Source organism: Lytechinus variegatus, chromosome 2 (assembly GCF_018143015.1).
Source record: "Lytechinus variegatus isolate NC3 chromosome 2, Lvar_3.0, whole genome shotgun sequence".
Lineage (NCBI taxonomy): Eukaryota > Metazoa > Echinodermata > Echinoidea > Temnopleuroida > Toxopneustidae > Lytechinus > Lytechinus variegatus.
The window spans coordinates 24,538,455-24,553,587 of NC_054741.1; the positions used below are offsets into that span (position 1 = coordinate 24,538,455).

Here is a 15,133-nt window from a genome sequence, read left to right on the forward strand (position 1 = left end):
TTTAATTTCTTTAATCATTATCCAAAAATAGCATCTGAGTCAAAATCACAACACAATAATACTCGAGAATTCAGCAGTATTATTAGTACTTCAGTAGAGTGTAGCCTCTCATTTGCCCGTTTTATATTTCATTTGTGCAAGTTTAAAGAAAGGGGCCACAGCATGCCTGCTTTAGAAGGTAAAATCGGTAGCATTTTGTAACTTGAGTTATTTATTTATTTGTGTGGTCCCATTAAATATATTTTGGTGTGTTGTTGACTGTTGTACTTTTGAACTAAATTAAAACTAAGTCTAAGATAAGTAACTGTTAGACAAGAGTTTATATCACAAGTGACATAGTCATATAGTCATAACCTTGTTCATTGAATAGGTGGTTTGCTATATAAACTTTAAAGACTATATATATATATATCAATATAGCTAGCCTAGGCTATAGGCCTATATGTATATAGTCTAAAAATTATAGATATCTAAATAATGTGAATATTGTTTGTAATTGTAACACTACCGTACAGACAGTACTCACTAGTTTTTTTATTAAGGAAAGGTGGCAAAATCATGGTTGGGTTAATTCCGTTGAGTTGCAAGTCTTCTTTTTAGTTTATAGAGTATAGTAGTCGTACTTGACTGAGGCCGCGATCACAAAAACACATGAAATTTGGTGTTTTTGAACAAAACTAAACTATAGTGCAAGTAAAAGATGCATCTCAACTGGAGAGCTAACAGAGGGTGAGTGGTTCAAGGTCAGCGTATCATGTGGCTCCTGAAAGACTCGGTTGAATTGGAGGAGCCAAAACCACTTGTAGGCAGGACATTCCACAAGCAGATGGTTACATGGTAATTGGGGAAAAAGGATTCTACAATGCTGTTGTTTGAATTGTAGGCAATGTCCTCTGGTTGGTTCAGATAAGGCGTAGGAAAGGTGGTGCATCTGGGATGGCGATTAGAGTTTTTAGACTGTTTTGGGAACCATTCGATGAAAGTACACACTTGTGTGCAAGACAAGTGAATGGAGATGGAAAGAAATGGGAACCATTGCGATGCGTGCGTCGACTGAATAAAGCGCTGCTGTACAAAGTGAACGGTCGTTCCCTGTTTCACGATAATGCAGAAAAGGTGTTCCAGTGGTTAAATTAGATGCGATAGATTGAAGAAGTGTTTCGTATATTAGGAAGCTCCATGATCCAGCGACGATAGTCTTTTTCTCACCTGACACTCAATATTTGTTCACATTTTTTTTACACTAGACTACTACATGTATATTTCCAAACCTTAGTAAGGCTTGACTTAACCCAGTAAGTCAGAGCTATGAGAATAATAGCACTTAGCAGGATTTCTCAATTTTCTTGCTTGAATTTATTGACTCGAAGTCGAATGTTATAATTCCAGTTTCATGGGCGCATCCTTGTTGTTCTGATTGCATTGTTTGCACTGTTAGTTGCTCCACTGCAGAATTGCTGCGATACCAATCGGTTACTTTCCTCTGTAAATCCTAGATTGGTTTGAGGATTGTTGAGTATTTTCTCTTATTCATACCCATTTGAAAGATAATGATTTCTCTAAAAATAATGTGATGATTCCTTCCCTTGATGAAACGATTGAAAATCGATTACAATTTCTTATTTTTTCCTCTCCCTCCAAATATCTCTCTATTATTGGTCATGATCTCTGACTTGAATTGGACATCTCACTTCCTGGAAACAACCCAGATGTTCTGTTTCAGTTGAAGGTAAGAAATATCCAGACGTAGATGTCTACTGTGAGTTTATATGTTCCAACAATCAATTGATTAAAATTAGAATCTTTAGACATTTTTGTTTGTCCATGTCCCATTGTCTCTCAAGTTGACAGGCCAATTCTCACAGTTATTAACACTTATTGCAAAATATACTAACCTTGCACATCCAGTGTATTGTAGATTATGACTTTGTTCTATTCACTTGCATGTATAAAAAAATTGCATATGTTGAATTTGTTGAATTGATGAATAAAATATATTTCAAATCATTTGTAAAACTTCCATAATCATTAGATTAACTAAGCATTTAATGTTTTACATTTAAAGTTCATATCATACTTGTAAATTTCAGAAATTATCTTATAGATAAAGCCTGTCTAAAAGTTTTGTAAAGGCTCAATAATGAAAGTTACATTGAAGTGAACTATTGTCTTACATTTTAATCTTGCAAAAGTGTAGAGATCATTTTTTTTCTCATGTGTTGATACATTTGGTAAATTTGAATTTTTCTTTGGAGGATATCTAGCACACTATTATAATGTTTTCTTCCTTTTTTAATGAGGACCCATTAGATACTTGTCTTAGAAAAATTGAAGGCTTGAAGGTAGGATTTTATTGCAAATAATGGTAAAGCTGAACTCCTCTTGGGGAATTCATCTCTGCAATTGTCATCACTCTGAAAAAAAACCCATTATCTTCATCTGTATGACCACTGCTGCACCTCCAAACTAAACCAATTTATGATCGATACAACAATTTGTTGATAAAACAAGAAATATCAAACAGGTTTCCTAAAAGAATCCAGATGTTAAAGGGTTAACATATCCCATTTTGGTTCATTTACAGTTTTCTATAAAACAACTTGAGAGGTATGCTAAGAAGGCAGAAAAGGAACAAAAAGTTCAACAGGCAAAAGTTAAAAAAGTAAGTATATATCTTTTCTTCATAGATTACTCCTGTTTTGCCAAGATGGTCCCATTTTCAGTTTAGAAAAAAATGGATCTTTATGGCCTAAAGAAGAAATCAGTAATCATGCAAAAAAAATATCTAGATGTTTTATTTTCAATTATCATTAGGTTTAAAAAATATTGATTGATTTCTTTTTTTCCACTCCTTCTATGGACTCATTGAAAATCTAATGAGGATTGTTTTATCCGATAGTAACCATTGTCAGTCAGCCACCTATGCTTCTCAGCCAATCAAAACCATGGAAAGTTGTCATATCTAGAAACTTGTCAGAAAAATATGTTGATGAAATGTTCTCCATTTCTCAGCTCAATCCACAGATAGATCTCTTAATCAGTTTAAGGGGTACTCCAGACTGAAAATAATTATATCTAGATAAATAAGTAAAGTTCACTGAGCAAAATTCTGGAAATTTCATCAGAATTTGATAACAAATAACAAAGTAATTAAGTATTGAAGTTTTGCAATGTTTTGTGAAAACAGATATATGTGTGTCATCATGAATATTCATTAGGTTGGCTAGATGTCATTCCTCGTTTTCCTTTTTCTTATGCTATTACATGAACTCATGATTGTTTTATATAAATTTCCATGTGTCTCCCTGATCAGAGTCCCTTATAATAAGTTGCAGCAATAAAATCAGTTTTCAAATCAAATATTTTAAATTCTTGGAGGACAAAATTATTTCATATAATAAATACAAAAGAACAAGTGGGGAAATTACATTATCATTTTGTTCATTGAATATTCATGAACACTTGCATAGAAGTGTTTCACCAAAATAATGCAAATCTTTAAAATTCAAAACTTTGTCATTCCTTGCTCGATTTTAATCAAATTTTGATTGTTTTGTTTGTCTGATTTTTTTTTATCTTTTCAAAATATGTAATTTTTCAGCCAGGAGCACCCTTTTATTAGATTTTGCATTTAGCTGGATTACAGGTGCATGCCACAATGCTTATTTAATGAACAAATATTAGTGATGGTGAGTCCTTTTACATGTCTTTGCCCTTAGCATCCTACATTTAAAAAAAAATTGCCCTTTGTTTAACATAACATTTACTCTTTTCATCTCTCTGTGCATAGGCCCTTGAACAGAAGAATGTAGAAGGAGCCAGAATCTATGCAGAAAATTCCATCCGAAAGAAGAATGAGGGCCTTAACTATCTCAGAATGGCATCCCGGGTGGATGCAGTAGCATCAAGGGTACAGTCAGCCATGGCAATGAAACAGGTTAGATCAAAATAAATAAATAAGTAAGTAAAGTAAGTGAGTAAGTAAAGTGAGTAAGTAAGCAAGTAAGTAAGTAAATAAATAAGTAAAGTGAGTAAGTAAGCAAGTAAATAGGTAAGTAATTAAGTAAGTGAGTAAATAAACACCGATTGATCAGAGTAGTGAAATGGTTGAACTGTGCCATATCTCTGTACAAGAGGAATATTGAGGGGGTGTTGATAATGATGATGTTATCTGTGATATTATAATAGTAATATTGTTGCTGATGAAGATGATAATGAAAATGATGACAATTTTGGGTTTAGTAAGAGATGATCACAATAAACTAGAACTCATCATGTCTTCGTTCGTTGGGCCTGTTTTGTGTCTTTTACCCCCAATCAAGTGAGCAAATAACACACTTGAGACTTCTACACCAAATTAAAAACATCCTCAGAGAATGGAGAGAGGAGACAGAATAACAAGTAAACCAATGGATAGAATCTAGACTAATCACAACCATACAAGAAGTCGCTGTCTGTAAAGAAAGGAAATATGATATAACTATGATGTCTCTAATACGAGAAAACAAGGAGGCTAAAGTACTCGTCTGACTTGGTTGAGGTACAGGCAAGGAGTGATCTTTATTTGCAAGTTACTTAGGTTTCAGACAATTGGTTGAGTCATCATGGTTTCATATAGTTAGGTATAAATCTTGTGACACTAAGTAGTTAGGCAATTATATATGAATTGGCAGACATCGCAATGACTAATAATGAATGAAGGTGGGTTTTAGGTACTAATGGAAATTCATCACTTATATTTGATGATAACAAAGAGTTTGGGTGTATCGTTATGTTTTGCAGATAACCAAGAACATGGGCCAAGTTGTTAAAGGTCTAGATAAAGCTCTTCAGTCTATGGATCTACAGAAGGTAAATATTGCATGGTGTATTTTCTTACACAATTATACTTTCATGCCTTGACCGTTAAGGGTCATGAGGTCAAAGGACATTGGTCAGTTTTAAGATATTGCATAATACAGATATATTTCTTTGTCTAAACCCTAAGGGCCATGAGGTCAAATGTCATGTGTTAGTTCCTCAGTATACAAAGAGGCTTTAATAGGAGAAATTATAATTTGGAAACAAATTTTCGGCATTACCTTTATTTGTTTAAGATCGCATGTTTAATCTGTTATGAAAATCATAAGTCAGAGTGATGCATAATTTTTCTTTACAGCTACATGTATTTAAGGGTTCTGGTGACAGGTTTATACTGACCTACACAGTAACTAATGGTTAGATTTGTATTTAACTTTTAAGCTAGGTCCATTCTTGATGGCCTGTTTTCTGCTTAGAATCTTAGGTTATAAGTTTAGGGTTTAAGAACAAAGGTCAATTTGACAACGATGAGATAACTTGTGAATGCAGTGTTTAGAACTGATGGACCAACTTACCTAAAACTTCAATTTTAGTTGTTGGTTGTTTTTTTTTTTGGGGGGGGTTTAAGCTGTTAAGATTTCAGGATTGTATACATAAATTAAAAAAAAAAAGTTTCAGGGTTGTAGAATTAAAGTTCAAGGTCAGAGAGGTCTCTGAGCACATTGAAATTTGTTTTCAGATTAGGATTTTTTTGTTCCATAACAGTTTTGTACTCCATTCCCATGCATTGTTTTTTTTTGTAATTCAAGTTTTATTGATCCTTTTCATCAAAATATACATAACAAAACATTCATGGTATAATGGATCACATATTAAAGTTCAGATGACGTTGGCATATAAAATAACATGTCTAACATACAAAATAGTATAAAATAAGAAAAAATATGTTTGTTTACAACAATAACAACAACAAAAAAAATTCAGGCACTTGGCCTATAAAAAAAATAAACATAACAAAATAGCCTTCTGCTTTATCGCCTCTTTAAAGTATTCAGAATGATAGCCCACTTGCCATCATGTTTTTCTAATTTGCATTTCCTTTGTGCAATGGTATGTTCAACAGTTTCAAATGATAAAAGAAAGTTACAAAAATGGGAGAGAGTAGGTTTTGTTTCGTCACATCGGCATCTAAAAATATATTGTTTACCTGACAGGAGCAGAAAGTTCAATATAAATATATTTCTGGGATTTTGGGGCTTACAGATACCAAAAAGAACATAACTTTCTAAGAGGAAATCAGGAAGATCTAGTGAAGCAAAGAGTGTACCAACATTATTCCAAAATTGGTTAACAACATGGCAAGAATAAAAAAGATGCACTAGAGTTTCTGGTGATACTTTACAAAATGTACAAAGTGTATCCGTTACCTTTTTAATACGGAATAACCAAACCTTGGTAGGAATCAAATTATTAAGAATCTTGAATTGTAAAGCTCGAAGTCTCGTATCTATAGTAGTACGTAGAGGTAGTTTTAAAAGTTCTCTTCTTCTTGTTGAAACCCATAGGTGTCTTTTAAACGTGTAAATATATTTGAAATTGATGGGTTATTTTCCTTCATAAAAAATGTGTAAAATATATACTTTGGTACACCTGTTACTTCTCTAGTGATGTCATCAATAGTTAAAGTTGGAATCGATGAAATGTTGTCAAGAATGGGATGAAAATTTTGAGATAATTTCCATTTTGATGGCATAAACTTGTAACAGTCGAGAAGCAGAAAGTATTCAACAAATGTTAAGCCTTTATTTTTGGCATCTTTCCATCTTAATGGTCTGCCATACTCATCCAACATATGTGACACCTTAACAAAACCTTTGTTTTTTATCTCTGGCTTATAAAAAGATTTTCCATTTTGTAATATACATCTGTTATTCCATAGTATTTGATCACATATTTTAATGTTTTTCTGAAATACTGTGCTCCAACTAATCATGACATCTTTATACCATTCAGGAATTGTCAAGTTTAAAATATTAAGATCATAATTACAATGAAATATAAAGTCACCACCTACATTTTGAAGCAATGTCAACAAAATAATCTTCCATCCCTTAGAATTGGATGTAAAAACTCTCTGTATCCACTTGACTTTTTGCACTTGTAAAAGAGATTTTAAACAAATCATTTTGAGCCCCCCATCTTCATACTGCTTAACAAGTATCTCCCTTTTGATCCTGTCAGGGCCGTTCCAAATGAACCCAAAAACTAACTTATTAACTTCTTTTATATAATAATCTGGGATTTTTGACAGACTTGCAAGGTAAAGTAATTGCGAAAAAGCAAAGGTTTTGACAATTTGTATTTTGCCTATTAAGGATAAATGACGAGCTTTCCATAAATTCAATTGTACTCTAATTTTATCAAGTATTCTTTGCAATTGTAAAGAAAAAACATTGGGTGAATGTGATATATCTACTCCAAGAATTGTCAAAGACTTCTCAAACTGAATATTCTCTAGTGAATGTTGATTATCTTTACAGGCTCCTATCCACATTGCCTTTGTTTTGAAAATATTGATAGAGAGTGATGATTCCTTTCGGAAATTCTGAAGTGTATTCAAAAGATGTCTAAATGAAATATTGTCTGAAAGGAAAACCGTTTGTCGTCCGCGTACATCGACAATTTCAATTCTAAATTGTCAGATATTTTTAAACCATGTATTGTCTTATTTTCACGAATATTTATAGCAAATGTTTCTATAGCTAAAACAAACAGATAAGGACTCAATGGGTCCCCCTGTCTAACACCTCTTTCAACGGGAAAATAACCCGATGACAGACCCCGATTCATTACCGCACTTTCTAAATTGGTATATAAAACTTTAATAAAATTACAAAATCCTTCTCCAAAATTGAATGATCGGAGGACATTCAACAAAAAAGTATGATCTAGTGAATCGAACGCCTTTTGGAAGTCCAAACTTAATAATATTCCGGGGATATTTTTCAATTCGGAAAAGAAAAGAGCATCTTTAACTGTCCTGACAGCTTCTCCAATAAATCTGTCCTTTATAAATGCTACCTGATCAGGGTGAATCAAATCCGGTAGAACTTTCTTTAATCTTTCTGCAAGTGCTTTAGAGCCAATTTTCAAATCAACATTCACTAGAGTGATGGGTCGGTAATTTTCGATTAACATTTTGTCTTTACCTTTCTTTGATATGAGTGTAATTAAACCTTGTCTTTGTGAACTAGAAAGTTGACCTTGTTGAAAACTGTAGTTAAGATTATCTACCAAAAGCTGTCCAATTTTACCCCAGAATTTGCGATAGAACTCAACCGTTAAACCGTCGTTTCCCGGTGACTTGTTTTTTGACATAAGTAATAGGGATGATGTACATTCCTCTAACGTTAACGGCAAGTCACATTTACTCTTGACGTCCGAGGGTAACTTTGGAATATTTTCTTGTCCTAAGAATAAGGAGTTTTGCCTCGAGTCGACATTAGGCTTTTTATATAATTGTGTATAAAATGATTTTATTTCAGAATTAATATTTTTCATATCTGTAAGTATGGAATCACCTTGCTTCAGCTTAAAAATTGATGATTTATTTTTGTGGCCTTTTTCTAAATTAAGAAAAAATTTTGTATTTTTCTCCCCAAATTCCATCCAATTTGCTTTAGACCTTAATATGATACCTTGTGTTATATAATCTAAATAAGACTCATATTCGCTTTCAATCTTTTTATATTCCTCAACATGCTTTTCACCCTCGGAATCCAACAGAAACTGCAACCTTTTTAGCCTGTTTTCCAGTTCTCTTCGCCTTTCTTTCCTTTTCCGTGCCTTTTCAATACTGTATTTACGCGAAAATAGGCGAATATTATACTTGAGAAATTCCCAACCTATTCTCATATCATCAAATTGTGAAATATCTTTAATCCACAGATCTAAATTTTTCGTCATTTCAGAACAGAACACTTCATCGTCGCATAGGGTATTATTAAATTTCCAATTCATAGCATTACATCTTGTTTCTTCTTGTACCTTAAATTCTAAAATAATAGCCAAATGATCAGAACCCACTCCGGGTATCATATCCACCTTACTAATATAATCCTGCAGGGTCTCGGAGACAAACCAAATATCTAATCTACTTTGGATTAGAGGCCGTAATTGTTTCCAAGTATATTTACGCGTGATAGGGTTACGTACACGCCATATATCAATGACATCTAAATCACTCTGTAATTTTTTAAGTTGACTGATTACTGCTTGCGAGGTAGTTGGATGACCACCTTGTCTGTCAACATTCACGTTTAAAATCACGTTAAAATCGCCCCCAATTAAAAGAGGAGTGGTCGTAATGTCATCAAAAGAATTCAAGGTACATAATAAATGATCAAAAAATATTTTTTGTTCATGTTTCTTATCAGCTGTTGGTGCATAAACGTTACAAATTATAAATTCATTGCCGTCTATTATAATTCTTAAAATCAAATATCTACCATTATCTGAAACATGTTTGGAAATGATTTTATAATCTAGTTTTGAATTGATAAGTATCATGACCCCACTACTATGAGGAGATCCGTGACAAAAGAGTACATCACTGCCCCATTCTGAAGACCAACTACTTTCTACGTCTTCTGAACTATATGTTTCTTGTAGGAGAGCAATGTCTATTTCTTTTTCTCGTAACCAACTAAATACCTTTTGCCTCCGAAACCCTGATCTTAGACCTCTGACATTCAGAGACAAAAAGTTAATGCTCGTTTCACAACCCATAGCAAGGTATCATATCTGTAACTTTGATATACATGTACATGTACCAATCCACAAACATATAACCGTGCAACCTACATGTACTTACGACAGGTGTCAGATGTATTGCTTTGGCTTGCACCTGTAACATATAGAAGCCTAAATATAACTTTCCACTGTTGCGAACACCATTCCTAAGTATCGTTACAAATGCTAATGTAAATTTCAAAATTATACATTGGGCAACTGCCTTAACTGTACTTGTTTTCCAACACTTGGAATTTGTTTTGCTTTCAGCTGACGCAAGAGAACTATAAAAAGAACATCTTTGGCAAAGGCAAACTATGTACATAAAAACAGTATACAAAGAAATTTTAAATGTGTAACACTTGTACACAAACAAATACATTAATAAATGTGAAAAAATTAAGACACGCCTGACTAATCGAATGCTTAACATGAGGAACATGTCAAAGACATGAAACCTTAAAGGAGCCAACAAACCCACCCTTTAACATATTTACAAAATTAATGAATATTACTGGAGGGAGAAACCATAATGTGGCAGGGAAAAACTAGTCATTACAGTATCAGTATCAAAACAACTGATAAAAAGTTGTGTGTTCATTTCCAATGTCAGAGGCACTTTGTGTTCAATTAAGTAAATGAACTTGAATTTTGTTCTCTGTAATTGTAACCGAAATGAAGACCGTGAATGCAGGACCGCTATTCTTTATGTATTTCCCATTTCTGGGTACCTTTTTCTCTGTAGAAGAGGACCACTTTAGCTCCAACAACCGTTATTTTTGTAGACAGCTTCTTTTCTTTTCTCAATTTATATGCAACTTTGGCCAACTCACTGCGTGTTGCCTTCAATGCTGGAGGCAAGTCTGTTCTCACTGTAAGCCTAGATGTTTCTTGTGTAACAGGTGGGTATCTCCATTCGACTCCTCCTGTGGTGTTTCCAGTCGAAACATCTGTGGCGACTCTCTTCTTGTAAGCTCGCTCTTCAAACGCAGCTAAGACTCGATTACGTTGTGACATATAGACAAACTTGGCTATGATAGGATGGGGGACACCCTCTTGTGAGTGACGTTGAGGTAACCTGTGCACGTTGATAAGGCAAATGGCCCCCGCTTCCTCTTTGCTTAGACCAAGTAGGGTAAAAACATGGCGAATCACGACATAGACATTTTCTCCTTGCTCCATTTTGACCCCGTAGAATAAAAGATTATTCTTCCTCTGGTATATCTCTGATTCGATGAGCTGTGTACGAAGTTGATCAACCTCCTTTCTTAGGTCGCTTTCAATCTGAGGAAGCTTCTCTTTCTCGATGATGTTGACCTTCGATGCATTAAAATCAACTGCTGCTTCTAAGTCATCCACTTTCGTCTTGATCTGATCCAAATTGTGTTGTAATCCGTCTAACTTTGCACAAACTCTAACTTCAGATTCCCGTATAGAGCGCATGACATCTGCGAGCGTGAATGCACTCTCCGGTTCACCCGTGCCCTCCGGCGTTGGTGTTCCGGTTTGTGCCGTAGACGGTGTAGATTGTTTGGTGCGTTGGCCCTCGGTCTCGGACGACATTGTTGCACTCCTTAAGAAATAAGACTTTTCCATTAGAAGTGGTACTAAAGGCTAAAGTAATGTGTTCAGTTATTCACTAATAGCAAAATAATTCAATGTTTGAGCTTACCAAAACAAAAGAGTCCCTCCAAAATAAGTAAAAAAGCGGTGGGGTCGAGAGCTCCCAAAATTACACGTCCTCCATGTTTAAAGCCGTGACGTCATCATTCCCATGCATTGTGATCTGATAGGATTTTCATTTTATTACATGTAGTTCAGAGGTCAAAGGTCAGACATATATTCCTCAGCATTTAAGGCAAATGATGGATTTTAAACACGTGTGCATTTTTACCCAAATTTATATTAGGCAAGGCCAAGCACTTGCTAGCATTTGTTGGTGTCTATTTAATAACTCTTTTTTAATGGTGCTATTCTTGAACAGATTTCTGCTGTCATGGAGAAATTTGAGGGGCAGTTTGAAGATCTAGATGTACACACTCAGGTAAGAATCTTTAATTCCATCTCATTTATCTTCTGTAGTTATAAAGTTTGAAATGGGCAAGTCTCATTTATCTGCATATAAGTACATAATTTGTCATTTTTGGTATGCATTAAGTTCTATTTTTGTTCCAAAGATCCTGCCAAGAAGATCTGTACAAGTCAATAAATTTTGTGTATAGTGTAATATATCATGACATATCCGATAGATGGGAAGATGGTTTCTTTTGCAACATATATTTCGGTTAACATGGAAAAACTTGAGGGGCATTCTGAAGATCTAGGTAGGATTATTCCTTGAACGCTTATTGCCTATATGTTGGCTCAGCTGCAGCTGGGGTAATAATATGATACCAAGTCTTAAGCACAGTAGACTATATGCATATAGTAACTTCACTATATAAATGGACATATTCTTATTATATACATGTATTAATCTTTACTCGCTTTTCTTCAATAATTTTTTGATAACTTTAATATTTTTACAATGCAATTTGGATATTCCAGCAGCCTGATTGAAAAATGTATACCCTTGTTTAGTTGTCCTGCCGTTGTCTATTGGTTGTGAATTTCAAATGAAATTGACCATTAAAGTCAGTCATTCTTGGGATTATATGGGATGTAGTTTACTATCGCAGACACCAGAAATCGATATTAGGGTCGAAAATCCATTTAACATACCTGTATATCCCTTTATAGTTGCATCTTTGGGAATCATGCATTAACCGGCTGTTTCTGATCAAATCACAGGTATTCCCCTTGCCTGATTCAGTTAAAATCAGAGTTACGACGAGATAATGATTTAACCTTTGACACAAAAAGATTCACATCTCTGGGTCATATAACATGACGAAGAGCACCTTTTGAACAGACAATACCCTTATGGATGTAAATATTCTTGTGAAAGTGGATGCAAGACAGTCTTTAATGATCACCCGTCCCTCTTCTTCCTTGATGCAGGTGATGGAGGGGTCGATGGGTGCGGCTACCACCCTGACCACGCCCCAGGACCAGGTAGATCAACTCATCCACCAGGTCGCCGAGGAGAACGGGCTGGAGATGATCTCCGACTTGAACGCTGCCCCCTTGGCCGGGAGCGATCCCCTTGCAGCGTCGACTGCATCCTCATCAAGGACCATGGCGGAGGAGGACAGTCTGACCAGGAGATTGCAGGCGTTACGAAACTGAGCCCTCTCTTTCTTTTCTGTATGGTCATCAGTGCATTGTAATTCTTCATAATTGTATGAATTCGCACCAAGGACAACTGCAGGGGTGGATCCAGGATTCCTTCAAGGGATCAGAAAGTGGGTCAATTATGGCCCGTATGCTGAAGTCAGATTTAATTTAAACTCTGGTCTAAAGTTGTGATGTAACTATGGAAAGCCAATTGTGAAATAAATCTCTAACATCACAGGTTCAATTTAACAGCTCATTTAACATTCAAAATGATTAATACATGCCTGTAAATAGTAGGTAAAAGCAGTTTTCTTCATCATTAATGCGGAATGAAATAGCATAGTGAACTTATATAGTGTCAATGAATTTTAAATATAATTTTTTGGCTGTCCATAATTCTAGCCCAGAGTTAGACCATGGCTTAAGTTAAACCAGACTTCAGAATACAGGCCAATATTTGCAGAATTTTCTGACAAGTGTAAAGGGATAGTTCTTACTTCCCCAGATGTCAAAATTTCTTAAACAGAAAATGTGACATATTAGATAAAAAAGAGAACAAGTTATGACATCAAAAAAAGGAAGAAATTTCTCTTTAAGAGGTGTGAAAATGCTACTTTGGGAATACAGAGGGGGTAATGTGTATTATAAATTGCCTATTTGTCTACTGTTAACTCGTCCACTCACCAAATGGTCTACTTTCGTTTAGTCTACTGCCATTCTGTCCATCAACATTTCGTCTAACAACTATTTGGTCCAATAACCATTTGGTCCAATCATCACTTCGTCTAATCACCATTTCGTCTATGACCATTTTGTCTCATAACCAGTTGGTCTAATATCCATTTCATTTTCATTCATTTTGCACAATTTAACACTTAGTCCAATTAGAACAAATGGTATATGGACTAAAGGGCTATTGGAACAACTGGTTATTAGACAGAATGGCATTAGACTAAATTAAAGTAGACCATGTGGTAAGTGGACGAACTGATGGTAGACCGAATGATAGTAGACGAGTTTGGACAAATTGGCATTAGACGAATTGAAAATAAACCATGTGAATCATCTGATTACAAATCCTCCATCCCAATTACACTCCCAATCTGCACCAGTGGACAACAGTGGATGAAGAAAGCTTCTAAAGGCGATTGCAATTCAGGTTTTTCCACTTTTTTTCTGATTGTGAAGTTAATTGTAGCATTCCATAACTGATTAATATCCTTGTATCCACCCCTCAAGCTTCCTTTTTGTCCTCATGTATTAGTTTAATCTGTATCTATCCCTTATCACTTCTCTTAATCTCAACTTTCATTTGGTTTGTGTGCCTTGCCATTTACCAGTTGTTTGCAAGATTGTGCATAACTTTGCCATGTTTGTGAAACTCACCCTACTCTTTCTTTCCCACTCCAACATTACCTATTCTATTCTTCAACTGTTACATTCTGTCTTCCTGTTGCTTTACTTTTTTCTCTCTGAATCGTAAATATGTGTATAGTCAACAGATCATGTGATATTTATATACTTCAGCTATATGTAGGTATTAGTAATAAAGTGTAAATAAGAATCTTACTCTGTTGTAATAATGATAGATTTTTGTACAGCATAGGTAGCTGCTTCGGCTCGGTGATTGATGATTTATCAGTTTTGGTTCAGACTATTACAATCCTTAACTAGAGAGTTTGTTGTTATCATCTCAACTTTCAAAACAGTTCATTTGCCTGACATTTCATTGAAAGGTTCCTTAAATCTTTGTTGAATTAGTTTGGCTTAGATGCTGCATATACTCTATTTTTTATGTTCGAGAGTAGCTCCTTTGATATTTTTACTTTGGAAATTGAAAGCCCTGGTCCAACAATTAGTTTTCACATTTTTCATATCTTTTTAAAGACCTACTTATGATTGTGTTTCGTATTATTATCTTTGTAGTAGTAAGTTAAGGCAATTTTGTATGGACATATCCATGGTAGAATTGGGAATTAAAAGACTGAAAGAAAAACAAAATAAAACAAATCAGACCTTGTTTCTAAAATAAAGTGTTGTCGGTTACAAATTCATCAACAGAAAAAAAATGCATTGAATATACTTCTAACCCTAACCTTCTATAAAGTATACATATCCTGTAATTTTTCTTTCAATGTTCTGTTAAGGTAACAGAAATTTGTGATAACTCTAGCATGTAAATAGATTTTATAGTGATTCTGTATGAATAAGAAATTTTGTTATTTGAGTACCAATTATATTGATATGTATACCATGTTCATTGCATTTTATTTTGTTCATATATGAGTTTTTTTAATCATAAATTGCTTTCAGATATTTGGACCTT

At 34.4% G+C, this 15,133-nt stretch overlaps 1 protein-coding gene across 1 annotated transcript; it reads left to right on the plus strand.

The window, feature by feature from the left end:
- On the plus strand, positions 1-13,595 carry LOC121407653 (charged multivesicular body protein 1a-like). The gene is made up of 7 exons (XM_041598827.1): positions 1-178; positions 1,710-1,729; positions 2,585-2,662; positions 3,791-3,937; positions 4,783-4,851; positions 11,576-11,635; positions 12,592-13,595. The coding sequence occupies exons 1-7, from the start codon at positions 163-165 to the stop codon at positions 12,817-12,819; spliced, it is 618 nt and encodes a 205-aa protein (XP_041454761.1). The 5' UTR covers positions 1-162; the 3' UTR covers positions 12,820-13,595.
- The last annotated feature ends 1,538 nt before the right edge of the window (positions 13,596-15,133 follow it).